This window comes from Myotis nattereri (genome assembly GCF_964212035.1).
Source record: "Myotis nattereri genome assembly, chromosome: 19".
NCBI classification, from domain to species: domain Eukaryota; kingdom Metazoa; phylum Chordata; class Mammalia; order Chiroptera; family Vespertilionidae; genus Myotis; species Myotis nattereri.
The window spans coordinates 25,988,711-26,012,527 of NC_138095.1; the positions used below are offsets into that span (position 1 = coordinate 25,988,711).

A 23,817-nucleotide genomic window follows, 5' to 3' on the forward strand; every position below is an offset into this window, starting at 1 on the left:
GGAACTCTGGTATGTTACCCTTAAAAGCACTTAGCCAAACATCTGGACCCCTTACCTTCATGGGGAAAAAAAGCCCTCAAATTCTGAACAGACTATTGTTATCCCATAAAAACAACTGAATGCTAAACTACGAAGGGTCAAAGCTTAAGAAGCCTCTTATCTGGCCAATGTGTTTTATATTTTTTTGACCTTGTAGTAAAATTCCCATATTTACAAAAGTTTTCACAAAATATATCACTTATGGTCCTGACTGGTTTGGCTTAGTGGATAGAGCGTCGGCCTGCAGACTGAAGGGTCCCAGGTTTGATTCCGGTCAAGGGCATGTACCTTGGTTGCGGGCACATCCCCAGTAGGAGGGTGTGCAGGAGGCAGCTGATCGATGTTTCTCTCTCATCGATGGTTCTAACTCTCTATTCCTCTCCCTTCCTCTCTGTAAAAAATCAATAAAATATATTTTAAAAAATATATATATCACTTATGAAAATCACTGAGGACAGTTTCCTTCTACTGCTTCTAAACTTTCTAGTGCATGAACTTGAAGTGGCAGAAGTATTACTAAATGCTTTACTTATTCCAATTGTTTGATCTCTGTATGTTGATAAAGAATAGGCGAGCTCAAATACTATTCCAGTTGTGGGACTAACAGACCATTTATTATGGTACTCAGAACTCAGGATTGCTTTAAGCTTTCTTCAAAAGAAGAAAGGCTTAGTTTGCCTCAAGTCTCACATAGAATTACTAGTGCTGAGTAACATATATAAGAAAGCACTACCCTAACTTTGCCTAAACACAATCCTGAAAGTGCCATTAACTAAATCCTCTTGAATGGAATGGGAAGTAAGCCTATTTTCAACTAAATTTGGTAGAGAAGACTATTAAATCTAAGCCCCACTGTCACTCACTTAAAAAATGCTTTTCTTAACCATTTTAGGTACAGAGTTTTGAGGTTGGACTATAAAAAATGGGCTATAATGAGCTTTTTATTCTTTACTGTAGACATACATACGCTCTATCCCAAGAGAAACCAATAATAACTTTCTAAAAATGACTTAACCATCAAGATGGATAAACATTAAGATGAAATACACATGCCAGCCTCAGGTCAGCCTGTGGAAGTGTCAGTGCTCTACCAGTAGACTACCAGTCAGAACTTCATTCAAAAAGTTCTGGCAGAGTTGAAATCACAGAAGCTTATAAAAGTTTCCCTTCATTTAATAAGCTTTTCTCCATTCACAATTCACCTGTCAACATTTTAGGTAATGAATTTAAGTTGTGAACACTACTCAACAAGCACCCTCAGGTTTGAGGAGAACTACACTGGGGAAGACCAAACCTGGATGAAGTAAAATGCTATCTATCAACTCTCACTGTCACGCCAACACGGACTGCAGTAAGACAGCAATTAACCAAGAACTCTTTTGCACTTGAACACACTTATCGGTATCCTAGCAAGCCAGGGACAATACCACCTCCAAGACCTGACTGGGTCCATAGTAAGAAAGTATAGATATGGACCCGACTAGGACATAATCCTTTCTGTCAACAGTCCCAAGCACATTTTATATACTCCAGCCCACTACATCGCACACAGCTCACTCAGTCCTGTCAGCCTCTTCAGAAACATTCAGTAACTGACAAGATCCTGTGGGAAACAATAGCCTCAATAAAAATACCCCACCCCCTCCCACCCCTGGCAAAAGCAGATCTCTAGATGAGCAGTTTAAAATCACGAGTTTTCAGCTAGGGGAAATATAATTGAAGTCTTACTTCTGTGAGTCCATATTCAATTTGTGACAGGAACTAAAAAACAATTGAAAATCTGGTGATTCTAGCCAAGCACCTAGAATGCACCCAAGAGCATTCCTTTGGGGTGTTCGCCTCTTAAGAAAACATCAAAACACAGGACACTGCTTTTATGAGGCATCTCAGAGATGCAGTTCTTACAGCATCTAAGTCAACAACATACCAGCTCTTACAGAATGTGTGTGCCAACGTATACTGGTCCACAAATTCATTTGGGATCCGAGCCAATACTCCTCTCACCTGAAAGCTACGGAGAAGCAAAATCTACTTTAAACTCTGGGGATTCACCCTTTCAGAAAAAAAGTTCAAAGCGATGCGTTACGAACTCTAGTTAACATTTAGTCCATAGAGAGAATGGAATGTCACTACCACTTTCCATAATACCAATGGAATACCTACACAATGTTACCAACCTCCCCGCCTTTACGAAGAAACACTATTTCATTAGTAACAACGCCTACTTTTGTATAGCGATGGGGGGCTCTGAAGGCCAGTTGCTTCTTCAAGTCAAGGAAAGCATCTCCATTTTCTATGTCACCCGCACTTCTCCTATCCATGGCTCCTCCCGGGTCTACGATTCTTTGCACCTGGAAGATAAAGGAGCACAAAACTGTCTCTGAGAACAGCACATTTGCAGAAGTCTTGACTGGTTCAGAAACTGGAACTTTTCCCTCTTAAAATGACTACCATTAAGACACAAACCTTCCCGCAACTGTGCTCTAAACCAGAGCCCCGTCGGAAATGGCACCCCTGGTCCTGGGTTATCTCTTCTAGTAAATAAACATCAAAAGGGCGAGGAGAACAGCAGGGGCAGGTGCCCAGGTCAGGGGACAGCCTTTCAGCTGCTTTACTCAAAAAAGGAACCAAGATCAGCGGCTGCCACCCATGGAGACCGGTCGCGGCGCCGCGGGGAAGTTTCCCGGACTGGGGGCAGGTAGGGCAGTGGTTGGAGCCGGAGAGACGGGAAGTCGGGCTGTCGTCAAGTGCCTGTCACTTGCCAATGGACGGCGCCAGCTGCCCCTCGTTACCCGCGGCCAGGGACCGGGGACGGAGCCCGAGCGCCCCTCGCCCCGCCAGCCGCACCTGTGGCCATGCCAGGCGAGCGCCGGCCGCGGCTCCGAAACTCGGCTTCCCCCGGCCGCGACCCCAACCCCCGGCCTCACGCGCAGGCCCCGGCCAGCGGCCTCCTTCGGAGGAAGGGCGGGGGCTGTACTCACGAGAGGAGGCGGGCCGGAGGGAACGGGGAGACCGAACCCCCTGGCCCGGGCGCTCCGAGCTGGAGCCGGCGCAGGCCCGCCGCCGTCCGGCCCGGCGGCTCGGGCCCCACCAGCCCGTCCGCGGGCCGCCCCGCGGGCCCCGAGTCCCCGCCCGCTCCCCGCGCGCGCCCCGGCGTTCGCGCTAACGCACGCGACCCCGGGAGCAGCGCGCCCGCGCCCCTTCTCTGCGGGCCCCGGGGCGCGGCGCCCGGACCCCCCGCCGCCCGGCTCTTACTCGGTGCCTCCGCCGCCCGGAGGCCCTTCCCCTCGGCCGCGGCTCCCCGCTCCGCCGCCCGCGCGGGTCCCAGGGCTGCTCGGCGCGGCCTCCGCTCTCGCCCCCCCACCCGACCGGGCTGTCTCTCCTCAGCCGCCGTAACCGCGGCCCAGCCCTCCGCCCTCCTCCCCGGCCCCCTCCCTCTTAATAACTCCCTCCACGCACCCGGGCGCCGGCGCCGCCTCCGCCGCCGCGAGCCCGGATGTGAGGTGGCCGCGGCGGTGCCGGGCCGAAAAGGGGGCCGTCGGGGCGCGCTGCCCGGGCGCCGGCGCCTGCGAGCGCTCGGAGGCGAGGAGGTGGAGACGGAGGTTGGGGGTGGCGGCGGGGGCGAGGAGGCCGGGCCGGAGGGGGCATGAGTCCTCCCGGGTGCGCGCAGGCGGCCGTCGTGGGCAGCCCCCGGGACAACGCCGGGTTCCCACGCGCGCTTCGGGGCGGGGAGGAGCGGGACGGGCGGCGCTGGGAGCCCGCGACCCCCGCGGGGCTGCGCTCCTGGGGAGGCCGGGGCCCGCCGCCTGGGCCGCTGCGTTGGCCCTGTCGTCGCCCGCGGCGAACCGGGGGGCTTAGGCGGCGGGCGAGCCTGGGGGTTCTGAGCCTGCGGGGTGTGGGCTCGAACCCCAGCTCTTCCCAGGGCTGTGAGCTGGGGCAGAGCTGCCCGCCTTGAGTTCCGCTCTTTTTAAAATGGTCTCTCTCTGTAGATTTCCGAGGAATAAACGACGTTCCTGGCGGTTGTGTTGCAGGGCGAGCGCGCCGCGCTTGCTGTTGATGGGGCTGAAGGCGGCTGACAGGTTCTTGGAAGGGTGTTTCCCGCCCATCAGCCGCCGTCTGCCGGGAAGGGGAAGCGCGAGTGTGTTTGGGTGGAAATGGACGCCCAGCGCCGAGGCCCGAGTGCGGACACTCAGAAGGGGACACAGAAAAGCAAATATGACCTCCCTCCCGTGTGAAAAGGCCGGACGGGGCCCCTGTGAGCCTGCTCGGCAGGATGATCGCAGCTCCGGCGGCCGCCCAGGGTTTGTGTGGAATGACACATGGGTGTGGATGGCGTTTTTTTTTTTGTTTTTTTTTAAGGGACCTACTTTCTTTGAGCTTAATTTTCCTGTGAAACCCAGGGACTGGACACTGATCACTAAGTTTTCTTCTTATGAGTCTTGGCAACAGAGAAAATTGGGACGTAAACGATTTTCTTTTCCTCTGTAATACGAAATAACAATGTGTTTCTCACAAATTCTATTTTCTCTGCAAGAGGCAGAGGGGAGCGTTTGCAAATGGGCCGAATTTGCCTCCCAGCCCTCCCACACCCTACAGGCGGCGGAGAATTAGGCCGGTTATTCATTCTTAGCCTGGGTTTTCTCATCTGTAAAGTTGGGATGATGATAACTCACACCGCTGTTGTCGAGATTAAATAGGAGAAGGTGGGCAAAAGGCCTCATACAAATTCCATAAAGCTGCTGTGTGTGTGTTTGTGGGTTTTTTAAGCCTATACAGAGAAACATTATGGTCGTTTTAATTATTTTAAAAACCAAGCGGTGTCCTGGCGGGGGTTGTACATTGGTTGGAGCGTTGATAGTGAACCAAGCGTCTCAGGTTCCATTCTGGTCGAGGGGTCAAGGGCAGGTACCTGGGTTTCAGGTTAGATCCCCACCCCTTTTGGGGTGCATGAGCCAGGCAACCAATCAATGTGTCTCGCGTAGATGTTTTTCTCTCTTCCCCTCCTCCCTCTCTCCCTCTTGGGTCAATGCTCAACCACCCAGCGACACTGGCCGAGTAGTATCTACTTTTTAAGCTTGTAGTGGGAATTAGACACATAAAAACAGTTCCAGTTCTCGATTGCTGTGTAACAAACGACCCCAAATCGCAGTGGCTTCACTCCACATTTATTTTGCACTCCAATCTGCAATTTGAGTGGTTTTATCTGGGACAGCTGGTCTCTGCTCCATTGAGAATCAGCTGTGGTGGTGGGAGGCTGGGGGCTAGGATCACCTAGGATCATACCTAGTGGCTCACATGTTTGATGGTTGACGGTGGCTGTCAGCTGGGGCCATCAGAATTGGCCGAAACACAGACACATGGCCTTTCTCTGTGGCGAGATGGTGGCTGGATTCTGAGTCAGACAGTTGCTGAATTTTCTTTTCGAACCTAGCCTCAAGATCACTCAGTGTCTGTTGTGCCAGTTTCTGTTCTTTAGCTAGGAGTCACCAGGACTGGCCCATGTTCAAGGGGAGGGGCCGTAGACTCCACCTTTATATGGGAGGAGTGTTGGAAGAAAGTGTGAGCGTATTTTAGAATTACCAGAAGTCACACGTGAAATCTCAAGGCAATTTACTGTGGTGATATTGGCTTGGCCTGGAGCTAATTTCCTAGGCCCTCGGGCTTATCCTAGTTCGGATGTACTCTTCCACTAGATCAGGGGTGGGCAAACTTTTTGACTCGAGGGCCACAATGGGTTCTTAAACTGGACCGGAGGGCCGGAACAAAAGCATGGATGGAGTGTTTGTGTGAACTAATATAAATTCAAAGTAAACATCATTACATAAAAGGGTACGGTCTTTTTTTTCAATAGTTTTATTCATTTCAAACGGGCCGGATCCGGCCGTAGTTTGCCCACGGCTGCACTAGATTCTTGAATGTCTTGTGGAACCTTGGTTTCACCTCTCTCTCTGAGTCTCAATTTGTGCTTGTGAAAGAAGACAATTATTACCTAGAAATAAAGGTAGTAATTTACTAAGGGGGGGGGGCGGGGCATCTGTAAACTACATTTACCTGTGCTTGCAAAAACTTGTCTCATTGTAGCATTTTATAAAAAATAAATGTATTTATTGAAAATGTATATACATACAGAAAAGTATACAAATTCTAAGGGCTCATCTCAATAAATTTTCACAAGGCAAACTCATGCAACCACAACCTGGATCAAGGAAAAAAAATATTTTTTCAAGAAGCTCTGCTCAGCCCTAACTGGGTTGGCTCAGTGGATAGAGTGTCAGCCTGTGGACTGAAGGGTCCTGAGTTCAATTCCAATCAAGGGCACATGCCTGGGTTGCTGCCTGGATCCCCAGTGGGGGTGTGCAAGAGGCAGCCGATGGATGATTCTTTCTCCTCATTGATGTTTCTGTCTCTCCCTTCCTCTCTGATATCAATAAAAATATATTTTAAAAAATTAACATGTAGAAAATAGGGCAAAAATGCAAATTACCTAATATTCTAATCCTGAGACACCCAACAATTTTTTTCCTCATGTTTTTAACGTAAAACCTTTCAAGCATTTAAATATATGATACTAGCTAGCTTTTGCTCTTTCCACCAGATATCTCATGTGCTCTCAAGCGATATTTTACAAAGCACAGGAGAAAAGCACGTAAAAATGTCTCTTACCCTTACCCACTCCGATTTTTAAAGGATGATCAAGAGTGGACCCCCAATTTAAAATTTTAACAACTAGCGCTTGTTAGTTTCTGAATCCTCCCCTTAAAATGTAGTTATCAGCCCGGGATAATTTTAACTAGGGGCTTGCAGAACGCCGCGCCCCCCACCCAGCCCAGACCGACAACCGCCCGGTCCACCCAGGTGTGCTCGGACAGTGCGAGGCTGCCAGAAGGGGGCGTGTCTCCTGACGCACTGCGGCTGCGCGAACTCCCGGGTCCCAGGCGCCGCGTCCCTCACGCACGCCGCGTCGCCTTGGAGACGTGGGCGGGGCTGGCACGAGATCCGCTCGCCGAGGCGCGGGAAGCGCAGAGCCTGCGTGGGCCGCGCGGGCGCCGGAAATGGGTGGGCGTCCGCCGGCTCCCGCCCGGACTCGCCTGAGGCGCTACTCGCGAGGGCTTGACTTCCTCAGGTACGAGGCCGGGTCTGAGGGCCAACCCCCCACGCTTTTTTGAGGCTCAGCCTCTCGGGGCCGCTCCCAGCGGCCGGCGCGCGCCTGTCTCTCGGAAGTGGGCCGGGTGCCTCCTGAGGCAGCCTCGGCTTCCTCCCGCCCTCCTCCTCCTCCTCGGCTAGAAGTGCAGGTGACGCCGCCCACCCCCGGGGCCTGGTGGGGAGCGGAGGAGGCCAGGGAAGGGCGCGCAGGGCGGCCCCCGGAGCCGGTCCGTGCCCAGCGCGGCGCTCGCGTCGTTTTGGCGGCGGGTGCTCGTCAGCGTCGCGGAGCCGGGACCCGGGCGCCGCCGCCTCCCGCGCGTCCCGTGCGTTGCGGGGATGTGCTTGGCCCCGCGTCCGTGCAAGGCTCCGATTGGGGGGGTGTGTCCGTCCGTGTCCCCCTGCTGCGTAGCCGGCGAGGGGCGAGTGTAAGCACACCACAGGGGCCCCCTGAGCCCCCCGGGGCCACGTTGTGAGGGACCCCCCCTCAGGGCGAGGAGGGCTTCGCTTCAGCGGCTCGAGGCCCTCCGACCCCTCGTTGGCCTCCGCGCTGGTGCATCGTCTTCGCGGCGTGAATGGTGCCGGGCGAGCACCTGTCCCCGCGGGGCCGCTTTCAGTGGCTCTCAACCTTCCTAACGCCGCGACCCTTTCATACAGGTCCTCATGCTGTGGTGACCCCCGACCATAAACTTATTTTCGTGGCTATTTCATAACTGCAATGTTGCTACTGTTATGAGTCGTCACGGAAATACCTGATGTGCAGGATGGACTTTCCTTGCTCGCGACCCACAGGTTGAGAACCGCTGGTAGCTGGACACCGTGGGCCCTTGGTTTCTGCGTGGAAATGGCCGCCCCGGTCGGGGTCGTTGTGTTGAGAAGCCGGTGATGGATGTCCCGGCCAGCGTGGCCCCGCGGGCGGAGGGCGGAGGGGTGTCCGCGCCCCGGGAGGTTGCTGGTTCGGTTCCGGCCCGGCACGTACCTGGGTCGCGGGTTCGTCCCCCGCCGGGGTGCACGGGGAGGCAGCCAAAGGCTGTTTCTCTGTTTCCCTCTCCTGTCCTCTCTCAAAAAGACTCCCCCTCCTTTTCTTCTTTTTTCTTGTAGTTAGGAGAGAAAATAAAAGGCTTTGACTCATGAAGAATCTGCTCACTCCGAAGAGTGTATATCAAGCTCCTGGTTGAATTTCCATTAAAAAAAAAAAAAAAGATTAAGTGGAGAATGGAGAGGAAGGTTGGCTCCAGGTGAGTGATGTGACTTGACACACACACACACACACACACACACACACACACACAATAACTGAAGTGATGGCTCAGATAAAAGCCTGCACATATTTTGTGTGTGAAAATAGTAAGTGATTTTATTTTTAAAAGTTTTGTGCTCAATTCATGCACGGAGGATGTGATAGGAAGTTTGGGTAAGGATTTTTCTGTTGTTGTTCATTTTTTTGGTTTCTCATCCACCGTGTAGAGTATAATGCACATTTCATACCTTAGGTTACAGTCAAACCCTGTCTTGAGTGTGCGGCATAGCCATCGTGAAAGGTTTGATTTTGATTCATTGCTGGAGCCAGGCCCTGCAGTGGGTGCTGGGGCCACCCCAGGGAATGGACAGCCTGGACCGTCCTCTCCCGGGCGGGACGGGGATGGGGACAGGACTCTGCCTTCGCCGGGCGTCCTGGAGAAGCAGCCTGACCCCCGGCAGCGAGGTGGCGGGGCTGGTGAAGGTGACGTCACGCTGGTTTCCTGCAGGCCGGGCCGTGAGGGAGGTGGCGGTGGGTGTCTCAGTGTGTCCTGGTCAGAGGAGGACTGGGCCGTAGCAAACGGACATTGAAGCAGGCCATGGGCTGGCCTTCGCCGCGTGCAGCCTGTCCCCCACCCGAGGGTCGGCCGCCGGGAAGGAGTTCTGTCGGGGCCACCTGGATGCTTTATATCCTGGATGGTTGTAAAGGCTTTGGCCATTGAGAGGGGACTGGACTTTTCTTGCAGAAAGGGACCCGAATTAATAAGTATGTTGGTGAATCTGGAAGAGCTGTTAGAGCAGTGGTTCTCAGCCTTGGCTGCACATTAGAATCACCTGGGAATCTTTTTAAAATCCCGATTTCTAGGCCTCATCCTCCGGAAATTCTGTTTCTTTGTTACTAATGTTGTGGCCCCACCCCATAGCAAAGAGACAGAATTTCCGGAGGATGAGGCCCAGAAATCAGGATTTTATTTTATTTTTTAAAAATATATTTTATTGATTTTTTACAGAGAGGAAGGGAGAGGGATAGAGAGTTGGAAACATCGATGAGAGAAACATTGACCAGCTCCCTCCTGCACGCGCCCTACTGGGGGTGTGCCCGCAACCAAGGTACATGCCCTTGACTGGAATCGAACCTGGGACCTTTCAGTCTGTAGGCCGACACTCTATCCACTGAGCCAAACCGGTTAGGGCTAGAAATCAGGATTTTAAAAGGATTCCCAGGTGATTCTAATGTGCAGCCAAGGTTGAGAACCACTGTGCTAGAATCCAAAAAGCAGGAATGGCGGCTCCTTCCATTATTTTCCTTGAATTGGATGCTTAGCAGTTGAAAGGGGCAACCGTGTGTGTGTGTGTGTGTGTGTGTGTGTAGATAACTTTTTGAAACTACATTAACATCCTGTTCCTTATCAAACTAGCACCCACTTGTTTCTGTGGGGCCACCCCAGTGAATGAGACAGCCTGGGTCCATAGACGCTTGTGGCGTACAGATGGTTCACATGCCCCCATCCTTGTTTGAACACTTCTTTACCTTCTGATCTAAAAAGGTATTCCAGGCTCATCTTGCATTTCCCTTGTTTCAGATCTGAAATCATATCTCCAAGGAGCCCTGGTTCCTTTTAGTAGGGAATGGCACTTTATAAACAGTGTTTAAGCTCTGTGTGTGCTCATTGTTAATGGAATATCATTGCTTCCAAGTATTTCCTGCAGGTAGAGTTCTGCCATACATTTCTTTCTTTCTTCCTCTCTTCCCCCCTCCCTTCCTTCCTTTTTTTAGAAAAGCAAGCAAGAATTTATTGACCTCAGCAAAAACATAGCACAGTGAAACAAGGACGGGCATAGGAGAAGCACCAGGAAAGCCTAGGGTGGGCTGCCTTAGCTTACTGGGAAGTCAAAGGGTTAGTTATCCCTGGACGAGCTGCAGCTGCCTATTGTTTGGAGCTAGGTTCAAGGAGTTAGCCCTGGAGGAGCTGCAGCTGTCCGTTGCTCCCCTGGCTGCAAGCCTCATGGGGTCCCTTAGCAGTGGTCGGCAAATTGCGGCCCCTTGAGTGTGGCTCTTCCACAAAACACCACGTGCGGGCGCGCACGTACAGTGCGATTGAAACTTCGTGGCCACACTCAAGGGGCCAAAGAGCCGCATGTGGCTCGCGAGCCGCAGTTTGCCGACCACTGCCTTAGAGGATAGGGGATACATGACGGGAGGGAGGGAGGAGAAAAGGGAGAAGGGAATGGTACAGGGCGTACTCCCTGGAGGGGAGAGCACCTGCCACACATTTCTTAAAAATCATGAGTTCAGCCTTAGCCTGTTTGGCTCTGTGGATAGAGCGTCGGCCAGGGTCTGATTCTGGTCAAGGGCACGTGCCTGGGTTGTGGGCTCGATCCCAGTGTGGGGCGTGCAGAAGGCAGCTGATTTATGATTCTCATCATTGATGTTTCTCTCCCCCCCCTTCCTCTCTGAAATCAATAAATATATATTAAAAACATTTAAAGAAATCATGAGTTCATCCCAATAATGTAAACTCTTAATGTTTCTAAAGCAGGATTAAAAGTCAGAAATTTAGTGTTTAGTAAAATATGTGATTTCATATTGTTGTAAAAGTCACAGTATCTGAAAATCATTTCTAATTGCTTTCTATATAAAAGAATGTTTCTAGTTTATAAATGGTTACTCTTAAAATGACATTAAAATGTTAGGACTCATGACTCCAGGGTGCCCTGTAGCTCTGCAGTCGATGCCTAGAGCCTGCAGGTATTTCTGTCAGAGATTGGGCTGCTTGGTGTCCTGGAAGCATAGTTATTATCTGTCTGTCTCAAAGAGTTTATTTAATTTCACTTAAACGTGTAAAGGTATTTGCAGCACATGCAGAGATAATGTGATTCTGATCCCCCTTACTCCTCAAATTTAAGGTCTTTTAGGGATGGTGCAGTTAAGAAATTTTATTCTCCAAAGATACTGTCTGACAAGAAGTCTTCTGCCTTCCCTGGGATCCGGAGTGCGATACCTCGTTCCGGCCATCCAGGGCACCACGCTCGGACCCAAAGGGGTCGGTTAAAAGAATTGCGCATCAGGTGAGCATGTGAGTGGTCACCTGCCTGCAGTGAATTTCTCATTGTTCTCCCTTCTTGGTTAAAATAGAGGGACGAGCCCTGGCTGGTTTGGCTCAGTGGATAGAGTGTCGGCCTGGGGACTGAAGGGTTCTGGGTTTGATTCCGGTCAAGGGCACATGCCTGGATTGTGGGCTTGGTCCCCAGTGGGAGGCGTGCAGGAAGCAGCTGATCAATGATTCTCATCATTGATGTTTCAATCTCTCCCTCTTCCTCTCTGTAAATATAAATTTGAGTAAAAAAAAATTGAGAGACGATTCTTATTCTCCTATCTCATTTAGTTGGACACCTTCATGCCTGCTTTTCATGGCAGAATGCTCAGAAGAAGAAATATTTAGGACTCAGCTGACATAAAACCTGTCATTGCGTGTTTTCATTCACGTTCTCTAGTTAGTACCCACAATGTGTAAGCTATAAAAAAAAAAATCTAAACATGGTCCAAGAAAAATGATTATTTTCTGTTCCTCTTGATTAGTGCCATCAAAGGCATCCATCCATTTCTGCATTCAGTAAAATGTACCAGTTGCCTCTTGCACGCTCCCCACTTTGCCAGTGTTACGTAGATGCTGAGCAATACCAGGTGAAGAAGGCATTCCTGGTCCCTTGACCGAAGTTTAAGAGCAGGGATGCTTGATAGACTGTTAAATAAGTCACAACAACAGAGTGTGGTAAGTGCAGTGAAAGGAGAGCATGTGGTACCAGAGATAGGTTCATGTGTCAGGGGCAGCCATGCTAGTGTAGTTGGGTGACTTCCTGCAGGAAGCGGAGTTTAAGCCAACTCCTGAAGGATGATGTAAGAATCCGCCAGGTAAAGGGCAGGAGGACGAAAAACATTCCCAACTAAACCTGGAGGTTAACAGCCGAGAAAAGTCAACTTTTTGTATGCGCGCTAGGTACTGGGGATACTGTAAGGCCCAGTCCCTGCTCTCAGGAGCTCATGGCAGAGGGAACAAGAGGCACCCTGCAAATCCATGACCGTGATTTGGTGGCATAATGTTCCAGAATAGAATAAAGTGCTGAGAGCACAGAGCATTCACCCTGTTTGGGTTGAGGAAGGTCCAATAAGGGTTCACATAGGAGCAGGCATTGAAGATGAGCCTTGATGGGTAGGTGGGCATTTGCCAGGCATTTTAGGAAGGAGGAATAATACAAACAAAAGCATTATCATGTACTTCCTTTTCCTCAACTCCGAAGTCTTTAAAAAAAAAAATTATATATATATATATATATATACACACACACACACACACACACACACATATATATATTTTGAAGAGGAAGGAGAGGGAGGGAGAGCTAGAAACATCAGTGATAAGAAAGTCATGGATCAGCTGCCTCCTGCACATCTAACTCAGTGAGGATCGAGCCCCACTGGGAATCAAACCGTGACCTCCTGGTTCAAAGGTCGACACTCAACCACTAAGTCACACTGGCTGGGCTGAAGTCTTCATTGACAAAATACTTTAAACTGAAAGTACTTTTAAAAAAATCTGCTTGATTTTAGCTTTATAAATCTGTCCCATCGTATGCTGTTTGATGCAAGATTAGGTATGATTCACCCTTTGACTCACACTAGCATTTCTCTCCCTCTGGGGCCTTAAAGTTTCCCTCTCCTTTCCAGAAAACTGATGAAATAGGCCAAATGGAGTTTTAAAATGTGCATGTCCTTTCTTTTCATCTTTCAGATGTGTGGCCAGGAAGTTCTTGTATTTGTGGATTCGAAAAACTTTCGGAAGAGTATTTCCCTCTAAAGCCAGGTAGTATTAGCTCGGAACACCCAGCTTCCGCTGCATTCATTCTGGGCTTCTGTTTTTATATTAAGCGCACACGTAACGTTTATTATGGCGTGTGTAACATTCCTTCCCCGCCCTCCCTCGGCCTCCAGCAGGCATATAATAAAGTGATAATTTAACACAGATTAGTTTCACTCAGTGAGTGTACGAAGGAATCAGAAAGGAAACCAGGACAGCTAATAGCCTCTGGGAAAAAAGGTATTTGCCCAGAGTAAGTGAGCCCTTTGAAGGGCAAGATGAACACCTTGACTTGTTCTACGGAAAACGTTGGCATTGGCAATGGGAATGAAATTTTAGTCAAGAGAAAGTCCCTCTGCCATAGCTTCACTTGGTATAATCCACCGCTCACTGCTCTGGGTTTTGGTTGATAGTCTGAGCTGCCACGTCCAGAGTGGGCCGCAAGGGGGCGCCCCGGGTCAGGGACACTGCAGCAGGCAGTGGGGATGGAGAGGAGGGGCCAGTGTAGGCCATTTTTAGAGGGAGAATTGGCAGCCATTGAGAACGCAAGCGTTTTTTAAAAAACAAATGTTACGGGTTCTCGCCTCCCTCCCTCCCTCCCTCCCGTTGTACTTTTCTGAGCCTGGCTTTCCCAGCCTGGAACATCTCCCAAGGCCTCTTGGTTCAAGGTCTCTCAAGCAGCTTTGCTGTGTGTGCTCTCGGAAACCTTTCCTTTGAATACCTTGTGGCGCCTTACTGTTCCCATCTCCTTGTGCCCAGCGATGGTCCCAGTGTGGCAGCAGCCCATCCCAGTTGCAGGGGTTAGGGGTCGCTCACCTCAGCTCTCCCTTCTGCGCCGTGGCCCTGTCCTTCTTCACTGCCTTGGCAGCTCTTTAGTGCCCTCAAATAATTTTTTTGATCTGCTTTCCTTGTTCTCAGTAGGAGAATTGATCTGAATTATCTAGTTTGCCATTATCAGAAATCTCTTGTTTTTGTTATTTTTTTATTCATGTTGGCTTAGAAGTTATATATTCTTTTTCCTTTTAAGGACTGTCCTGAAGCTATAGCTGGTGTGGCTCAGTGGATAGAGCATCGGCCTGCAGACTGAAGGGTCTCAGGTTTGATTCTGGTCAAGGGCACATGCCCAGGTTGTGGACTCGATCCCCAATGACGGGGAGAAGGGGCGTGCAGGAGGCAGCTGATCAATGATTCTCATCATTGATGTTTCTATCTCTCCCTCTCCCTTCCTTTCTGAAGTCAATACAAATATAAAAAAAGAAAAATAAATAAAATCAGTTCTTTTAAAAAAAAAGAATATAAAGTAGTCCCCCTAATTTGTGAAAGTTTCGCTTTTTGCAGTTTGTTACCTGTGGTCAACTGAGATCCGAAAATATTAAATGGAAAATTTCAGAGATCAACAATTTATAAGTTTTAAATTGCACGCCATTCTGAGTAACATGATGAAACCTCGTACTGTCCCGCCCAGAAAGTGAATCATCCCTTTATCCCGAGTATCCATAGGATACACGTTGCCCGCCCTGTTAGTCACTTAGTGGCCATCTCAGTTATCAGATCAACTGCTGCGGTATCACAGTGCTCATGTTCAACTTACCCTTATTTTACTTAATAATGGCCCCAAAGTGATGCTGGCAATTTGGATATGCCAAAGAGAAGCCACAGTGCTTCCTTTACGTGAAAAGGTAGAAGTTATTGACTTAATAAGGAAAAAAAAACCCAAGAAAGTATGCTGAGGTTGCTAAGATGTAGGGTAAGAATGAATCTTCTATCCATGAACTTGTGAAGAAGGAAGAAGAAATTGGTACTAGTTTGCTGAGAGAGAGGGAGAGATCCCATTCACATAACTTTTAAAAATATATTTATTTTTTACTGATTTCAGAGAGGAAGGGAGAGGGGGAGAGAGGGTTACTGATTGGCTGCCTCCTGCATGCCCCACACAGAATCAAGCCCCCAGGCATGTGCCCTGACCAGGAATCGAACCGTGACCTCCAGTTCATAGGTCGATGCTCAACCATGAGCCACGCCAGCTGGGCCACGTAACTTTTATTACATTCCTCACATGCCACCTCATTGCTCCTTTTTTGTCTGTACAAATGTTAATGCTGTGCAGGTCTTTTGACTGTGAGTCGTTTGCCCTCTCCTGCTTGCATTTTGGATTCATGAGGATATCTCGTCACTTAGTTTTGTTGTAATTGACACATGAGTTTTTGGTTTTGGTACCTGGCTGCTCTGTGTGTTTTATGGGGATTCAGAGATTGAAAAACGTTGCCACCTTCCCCATCTTCCCCAAATCCTCTTCCTACTTAATTTTATTAAACTTAAATTTGACCCATATTTAACTGGAAATCTCTTTTCAAATAGTATCAACTTATATTCCAAGTGTTTGGGAAATGCTGATTGTTTTAGTTAGGAATGCGTTTGACTCGAGAAAGTCTGGCAGTGACTTAAACTGGGATTTACTTTTTCTCAGACGCAGTCTGGAGGTTGGTATTGGTTCAGCTGTTCAGTGATGCCATCGAAGCGCAGGCTTCTAGTACCTTTCTGGTTCACCATCCTTAGCGTGTTGGCCCTTTGTCCTCAGAGGTGACACCGCATGATTGCAAGGTGACCGATCCAGCTGTACCCAGGAAGGAGGGGGAAGGTGCTATCAGCTCCACCTGTCTCTATCGGGAAAGCACAGTGCTCCTGGAAGCCCCAGCTGCATTCTGCTCGGCCTCCTTGGTCAGTGTGTCACTGGCCACCTGAGGGTACAGAGGAGGCTGCCTCTGTAACAGATGCCCATGAGGAAGTGCAGAGTCTTGGTGTTGGGTTAGCCATTGACCGGTGTTTGTCACACGGCTTTCTCTCTACTTTTTCTGCTCTTTAGTGGTGGCCGGGTATAGGGGAAAGAATACTGGGCGGGAGTTTAGGAGACCTGAGTTTTGGTTGTAACCCAGATCGGAGCTAATTGTTTGATCTGGGGATAAGTTACGGCTTTGGGCATCTACCGGAATTAGTTCTGATACGGTGTTTTCATTGATTAGAAATTTGTGATGGAGTGGTGGTTTTCAACTTGCAATCTTTTTATTTTTGTTTTATTTCAGAGAGGGAAAGAGAGAGAGAAACATCAATGGTGAGAGAATCATTGATCAGCTGCCTCCTGCATGCCCCTGACAACCCGGGCATGTGCCCTGACCCAGAGTGGAACTGTGACCTCCTGGTTAATAGATCAGTGCTCAAACACTGAGCCACGCTGGCCAGTGTGCAATCTTTTTTTAGGTCAAGGAGGTTGTTACTTGGGGGAGGTTTGGGCATATTGGTTTTTCTTTCTTCCTTTTTCTTTTTTTTTGTCTCTTCATTGAATTACCTATTTCTCACATTTAGGAATATTAGAGGGAAATGACATATCAGAAACTATAGAATATAGCCATTAAAGAATGCTTTAATTTTTATAAACTGGAATTGTTTTATCATTAATAAACTAAACCAAAATGATCACTGAATTAGTAGGGCAAAAATAATACAGTAAGTGTCCATATATAAGGCAGTCTTAGATCTGAAGTAGTCCCCTATTTTTCTGAAGAGAAGATCTGAGCAAAATTTGTCTAACTTGGGAAGTAAATAAAACAGGCATGTCCATTTATCGGTGTTAATCAGTGTTTCTTCCTCATTTGTAGCGAGTGTCCTTGTTTCCGGGTTTAGAAGCAGCAGAAGAGACCTCCACTATATTTACCCGGTGCCAGCATCTGTCCCATGTAGCCTGCTTCCCAGCTGGTGGGCAGATGAACTGTCCGTGCTCTCGTTTGTGGCAAAATCCTTGACTTTTGCATGATATTCCCCTTGTGCCTACTCAAGGCCATCAATGTAGCAAGGGTTGTTTTTTTTTCTTCTTTTTTTTGCATCGTCAATTTTTCCCTCTTTAATGGGTCACATTCAGTCATTTTTCCCATTCTGGGAAAAAAAAAATCTTTTTGCCTCAACTTCCTCCTGTAGCTAGGATTCCATCACTTGGGTTCCCTTTACATCAAATCAGGTCCTTACCTGAGGATATGTTTATCGATTTTAAAGAGAGAGGAAGGGGGAGAGGGGAGAAAGAGAGAGAAACATTGATTATTGCCTTCCTCACCCCCCTACCCCCAGTGTGGAGATCGAATCCAAAACTTGGGTATGTGCCCTGCCTGGGAATTGAACATGTGACCTTTTGGTATACAGGTCAATGCTCCAACCAACTGAGTTATACTGTCCAGGGCTCAAGAATATTTTTTAGTCTGGTTCATGAAAAAAATTGAGAATTCTCAATTCAATATGGTATTTGAAAAGTCAGATTTTTATTTTACTTTAATGCCTTTAGTTGGTAAGATCTATAGTATATAGTTTTGATCTGAAAAAGTTAAATGTCTACTTTTAATCTATGTTGGTGTTAATCAAATAATGAGCCACACTTTACTACGCGAAAGCAATGGTAAAATGAAACCGTGACTTGGGACTAGAGATCAGCTTTAATATCCTCCTGTCCCCCTGATTTTTCCCGTTGCCCTAGGTGTTACTATAAGCAAAGGGTGCTCCGGAAGGTCTTTGAAGAATGGAAAGGAGAGTGGTGGGTTTCCCAGCGGGAGTGGAAGCTCTGTGTTCGAGCAGACTGTTACTACAGGTCAGATTTCATTTATGTGACTTCAAGTTTAGTGATGCACATTATCAGGTAGTTCCTTGGCATGTTTATGGTCAAACAGAGACACGTTCTGAATCGTTTTAGAATCTGCAACATCAGAATCCTACGTTAAACCCAAGCACACATGCACGTTAGTGCGCATGCATGAGAGCCACTCCTCTAATTCAAATAACCATTATGTGCTGGTCATGCTAGTGATTTGAATAAGGTTTTCTGCTTGGCTTTCACTTATTTATAATTTCTTATTCTGAGAATATTCTGTTCTTTAACGTAAGTTTTAATTTATACTGATTATAGGAGAAAATATATGCCCAATAAATCTGACACATTGTGTGTTTAAAATGGTGTTTACTCTCACCCTCAGGCCCTTGCTTACATGACCCAAAAAAGAAGGAACAATGGCCATTACCAAAAGGCCGTGGCCATGTGCAGGCACGCCACCTGCACCCGATGCGTGCCCACGGGCAAGGAGTTGTCCTTTGAAACACAGTGCAGGCCCTTGCCATTAGGGACATTTCTGAAGCTAGTGTCTTCCCTGCCTATGTGCTTCCCAAGCTGCATGTGAAAGTACACGACTGTGTGAGCTGTGCCTTCACAGAGAGGTGGTCAGGAATCGTTCTCGTGAGGTCCAGAAGGACCAACCCCCCCCCCCCCGGCACCACCTCGATTCAGACCTGTGGTTGCTGCCCCAAAGCCCACGAAGGAGCTAAGTCCTTAAGGACTGAAGTTCTCTGGGGGAAAAAAGTCACTTCTTTATTTAGGTTCTTTGGGGTAGGGGTTCTGATTTACATATTTTTTTTTAAATATATTTTATTGATTTTTTACAGAGAAGAAGGGAGAGGGATAGAAAGTCAGAAACATCGATGAGAGAGATCAATCAGCTGCCTCCTGCATGCCCCCCAGTGGGGACGTGCCTGCAACCAAGGTACATGCCCTTGACCGGAATCGAACCCAGGACCCTTGAGTCCGCAGGCCGACGCTCTATCCACTGAGCCAAACCGGTTCGGCGTGATTTACATATTTTTGATTAAATAGATGTATTGAATAATTCTTAAAAACTGGTATAGTATGAAAAATCAAGTCTAAGGAAATGGGGTAGTGAAAATATGGAGGGACTGACAGTTTGAATGTGTTCAGTGTATGTATTGAGAAGGAAAAGAAAGAAAATGTCATTGACCAAGTTTTAGTGCAGAGGAGAAGTAATGTTTTACATACTGTGGATATTAAGGTTTGGCTCAGTAGATAGAGCGTTGGCTTGCAGACTGAAGGGTCCAGGGTTGGATTCCGGTCAAGGGCACATGCCCTGGTCGCGGGCTCAGTTCCCAGTAGGGAGCATGCATGAAGTAGCCGATCAATGATTCTCTCTCATCATTGATGTTTCTATCTTGCCCTCTCCTTCCTCTCTGAAATCAATAAAAATATATTTTAAAAAATGTTTTAAGAAAGATGACTAAAATATGCCTATCATTCCAAATATGGCTTTGTAGCTGCTGAAGGTGAAGTTATTCTTGGAAAAATGGGCTTTTTTTCTTCAGTGACACCGTAAGGTGTGGAGAGCAACATTCTGTCAAGGACAGTAGATTTCACTGTGATCAGAGGCAATGAAAGTTTAGCTTAGGATGAAGATATGGCTTTTTTTTTTTGTATCGGAAATGTCCATGGTGATTTCTCCTGAGTACAGACCAAGCCTATCAGTGAGGAATTGTTTCTTATAAAGAAATGCCATTTGCTTTTTTGGCTCCTCAGGTATTACTTGTACAGCCTGATGTTCCAGACCTGGAGGACCTACGTGCACCAGCAGCAGGGCATGAGGAACAAGTACATGAGAGCCGAGAACTACGGTGAGAAACGCAAGTGCACGTCTAAAGGAAATGCCCAGATTGGCTTTTATTTTCCTTTATTAAGACTTTATTTTTTGGGAGCAATACCTTTTGCCCCTACACATTCATGGTTTCCCCCTTTTGCCAATATTTTCTCCCACCTGGGTCTTGTCTTTTCATCCTCTTAACACTATCTTTTGCAGAACAAAAGCTTTTAATTTTGATGAAGTCCAGTTTATCAATTTTTCTTTTGTTAAACAAGTTATTCCTGGCATGTGACATTGTTTCAGACCATGTCCACAGACCTCAGGGAGTGTTCACTCTTTCACTGTTAGATGAAAAGTCTGCAGGCACTTGTAGGCCTGAGGGAGGAATGGTCCTCAAATTGTCATCAGACTCTTGGTAGAGACGATGAATGCAGATTCCCGGGATTTCCATGCTCAGAACATAACAGCTTGCATTTATTGGAGACACTTTTCATAGATAATCTCATTTACTCTTTGCAAACATATCTCTAAGGAGGCATCATTTAATAGATAAGGTTACTTACCTAATTATGCAAGGTTACTTACCTAATAAATGACAAGGTCCAGTATTCAGACCTGGCCTCTTACCCAACTCTAAGCCATAGCACCATGCTGTTGACCTTGTTGCTGAGGGTGTGTGGATTCCTGAGGCCTGCGGTGGGCTCGAAGCTACATGTTAAATTTGTCCTCATATTTTGAGTTGACTTTTCAACAACTATGAAATATAAAGTATAGCTCTAGTCCTATTGACCACATTTTAGAGAATATTTTGAAAATGCTTTTTATAATTTTATTTTCTCCTTTGTATGCTAAAAAGAAAAGAAGTTTACTTTATTAGTGATAACTTTCATAATAAAAATGGAATTTACCACAAAGGGAAACCTTTTGACCTTTGCCCCTTCATGTCTACTAACTTCTCTTTCCTCCGGGATCATTACTGCTCTGCCTTACTCTGTTTCCCAAGCAGACAGAGATAGTAGCCTTTTCTTTTGTCTTGCTTAGGCTACTTTAAAATTGTTTCAGACAGCAAGATTTATAACATGATTTCTTACTCTTTAAACTTCATATTATGGAAAATTTTAAATCTCTACAAAATTGAAAGATGGAATAAGGAACCTCTGTGTACATACACCCACCCGGCTTCAACAATTATCAACTCACACCAGTCTCACCTCTCTACTTCCTGTGTTATTCACATCATTTCATCTGTAAATATTACATAACATATCTCTAAAAAGTAAAGGGCTTTTAAAATAAAGTGTTTCTGAGCAGGGCAGTGTATTGATTTTTCTTTAAATGTTTTGTAACTGTCATCACTTCTATAACCATTCTTCACATCCTCTTGCATCTTTATTCATTTGTGGAACTTCACGACTTTTCCAGCAGGGGGCAATTGAAGCCTGGAGCAATTTAGACATTCAGAGGCGGGAGAAGTACAGAATCCCATGAGTTTTACCATAACCCAGAGTAACCCATCTCCCCCACCCTCTTTTTGAAAATCTCTTTGGTGCATCTAGATGCAAAGCAAAAGATGCGACGGGCCTGGAAGTCCTGGTTGATCTACGTGGTTTTTCGAAGAACCAAATTTCAGATGCAGACCACCGCCCTGGAGTTTAGGCAGCGGAGCATTTTGTGGTGAGTGCACTCAGATGCCCTGCGGTTCAGTAATGATCATTTTATCGCTGGGAAGCAGCATAAAAACCCACCTTAAAACAGTTTTGAACATAATTGATACCTAATAAATATTAACAAGTTGTTCAACTATGAGATCACTGGTTTCTGCATAATCGTAACACTAATTGATTATGTGCAGTGTTCTAAACCCTGTATTAAGTATGTGTGTATATTAATTTTTTTAAAGTAAAGTGTCTCGTTTAATCCTCACCATAAACTGTAAAAGAAGTTTTCTTGTACAGATTAAGATATACAGTAAGTTCAGAAAGGTTGAGCAACTTACTCGAGCTCATGTAAGTTGTAAACGCATTTTTCTGATGCCAAACCCGTGCTCCTACCTGGGCACTGTATGTAGGATGGATAAGGGCAGAGGCTTTCCAGCGAGACTGGATTGGCTTCACATCCCTCTCCCAACATGTATCATTGGGTCATTTCACCTCTCCAAGTCTCACTTTTTTCATCTGTGAAATAGGCACACCATTAAGTATCTTTCAAGGTTGTCATGGAGACACTTTCAAGATAATATTTGTAAAGTATTTTAACATAGGATGGACATACAGAAAGTTATTTAAAATAAAATAATTTTGAAATGATTTAAAATTTATTCAGCAAATATTGTAAGATTCTTAAGTATGTAATTCTACTAGAGTCTATAATGGTTATTTTTACATGATTTTATTTACTCAGTGTATATTTATTGAGGGCTTAAAATGTTCCTGGTATAATATTGGGTGCTGGGGCTGCATTCAGGGAACTTACAATTCCCTGAGTGCTCTAAAAGATAACTCATAATGTAAGATAGCTTGAGATTTTGAAGTGCGTGACGCAGCTAGCATGGCCTAGGTTAGGAGGAAAGAGATTTTGGTGGGTGGAGTGACCAGGCAGATTGTGTGTTTCTGTAAAGCAGAGGCTGCGAACTCTCACATCCTCATACTGTTTCTAGAAAATAAGCAGAAGAGAAATGAGACTGGAATGAAACCTGGCCCGGACAGTGGGAAAGAAAGGGATCCATCAGGACTAGAAATCTAAAAGCTACTTTTATTTGCAGGTTATTCTGTGAACTCTCCTGTTTTTTTAAATCTTGGCAATGATTTATTATATAGTCTTAAATATTTGCGTAAACCATACAGAGCACGTTGTCTAAGGCTGGATCTGACCATAGAACCATCAGTTTCCAAACCTGACTTGGTAGCTTTAGGACTGTCTCGATTGACGTTTTTAGCAGGGACTCTAACATACCCATCTGGACATGGTGCCAAGAGGCAGAGGGACGAGCTGAGAGTCTGAGGCCCAGCCCTCACTCCCCTTCTCTTTCCTGCATGACTTTTTTCTGACTGGTTCCATCTTCAATGTGCTCTTCGGCAGGGCGTGGTGGAGCGAGTGGAGGCGGCAGCTGGGACAGGTCCGGGTGGGACGTGCTCTCTGTGCCTCAGCTGTGACGCACAGGGCCCTGAGCCTCAAGCTGCAGGTGAGTCCTTTGTCCAAGTTGTGAAGCCCCACACCCAGAGGGTGATGCTTGGAATATGGAAATGCTCGGTGAATGCTAGCCATTCTCTCCTCCTCCTCACCTTACTGTATAGCTCTAAGTCTCCATCTAGGGAAAGGGATCTTTATTCTTTTTCTTTTTAAAAATTGTCCTGGCTGTATCAGGGAGCTCACATTGTGAGTTATGTAAATGTCTAACCACTATGGGGTACACCTGAAACTAATAAATTATTGAATGTCACTGTAATTTAAAGAAAAAGAAGTTCGGCCTTGGCCAGGTGTCTCGGTTGGAGTATTGTCCCATACACCTGAAGGTGTGGGTTCGATCCCCAGTTGGGGCACATGTGTGAGGCAACCAATCTATATTTCTTTCTCACATCTATGTTTCTCTCTCTCCCCCTCCCTTCCTCTCTCTCTGGAATCAATGAAAAACATATCCTCAGGTTAGGATTTTTAAAAAAAGTGCAGTAACAAACAAAAACTTTAAAAAAGGCAATAAAAACAAGAAGCTCTGAGCTAAATTTAAGAGTCAGCTCCAATGTACTCATCATGCACCACAATGCTGTATAATTAATATATGTTGAATATGATCTCAAATTGTTTCATGCTTTCAGAAGTCCACATGGAAAGAAAACACTTCATGGGGTCAGCTTTGTACATGGTTGGTTGGTACTGCTTATGGAAGGGTTCATATAAACACTCTCTTCTCTTTGACACTATCTTTCCTCTTCCCTGGCCTATTCTGTAATATTCTGTTCTTCCTACCCCTACTAATACATATGCAACAAAAGGAAAGAGGGAGTATTTATGTCCCCAAATTGTATCCACTTAATAAGGACTAAGAAATCATGATGTGAAATAAATGTGGTAAAAATTTTTTTAAAAAAAGAGTC

At 46.8% G+C, this 23,817-nt stretch overlaps 2 protein-coding genes across 2 annotated transcripts in view; one reads left to right on the plus strand and one right to left on the minus strand.

Annotated features, from left to right (window-relative positions):
* Window positions 1-3,392, minus strand: part of EIF4ENIF1 (eukaryotic translation initiation factor 4E nuclear import factor 1) — a 33,171-nt gene extending 29,779 nt beyond the window's left edge. The window contains exons 1-2 of the mRNA XM_081113413.1: window positions 3,295-3,392; window positions 2,265-2,390 (exon numbers count right to left, since the gene is read on the minus strand). Coding sequence (XP_080969539.1) covers window positions 2,265-2,360 — 96 coding nt within the window. The 5' untranslated portion in view covers window positions 2,361-2,390; window positions 3,295-3,392. The remainder of the gene's footprint in view (window positions 1-2,264; window positions 2,391-3,294) is intronic.
* Window positions 3,393-8,309: 4,917 nt separating this feature from the next.
* The window catches only part of SFI1 (SFI1 centrin binding protein), a gene marked incomplete at its 5' end in the record, with an annotated part of 41,464 nt that continues 25,956 nt past the window's right edge, over window positions 8,310-23,817 (plus strand). Inside the window, 9 exon segments of the mRNA XM_081113854.1 lie at window positions 8,310-8,327; window positions 8,330-8,365; window positions 8,368-8,417; window positions 11,326-11,487; window positions 13,209-13,280; window positions 17,791-17,901; window positions 19,666-19,760; window positions 21,283-21,400; window positions 22,805-22,907. Of these exon segments, the coding sequence (XP_080969980.1) occupies window positions 8,310-8,327; window positions 8,330-8,365; window positions 8,368-8,417; window positions 11,326-11,487; window positions 13,209-13,280; window positions 17,791-17,901; window positions 19,666-19,760; window positions 21,283-21,400; window positions 22,805-22,907 (765 nt within the window).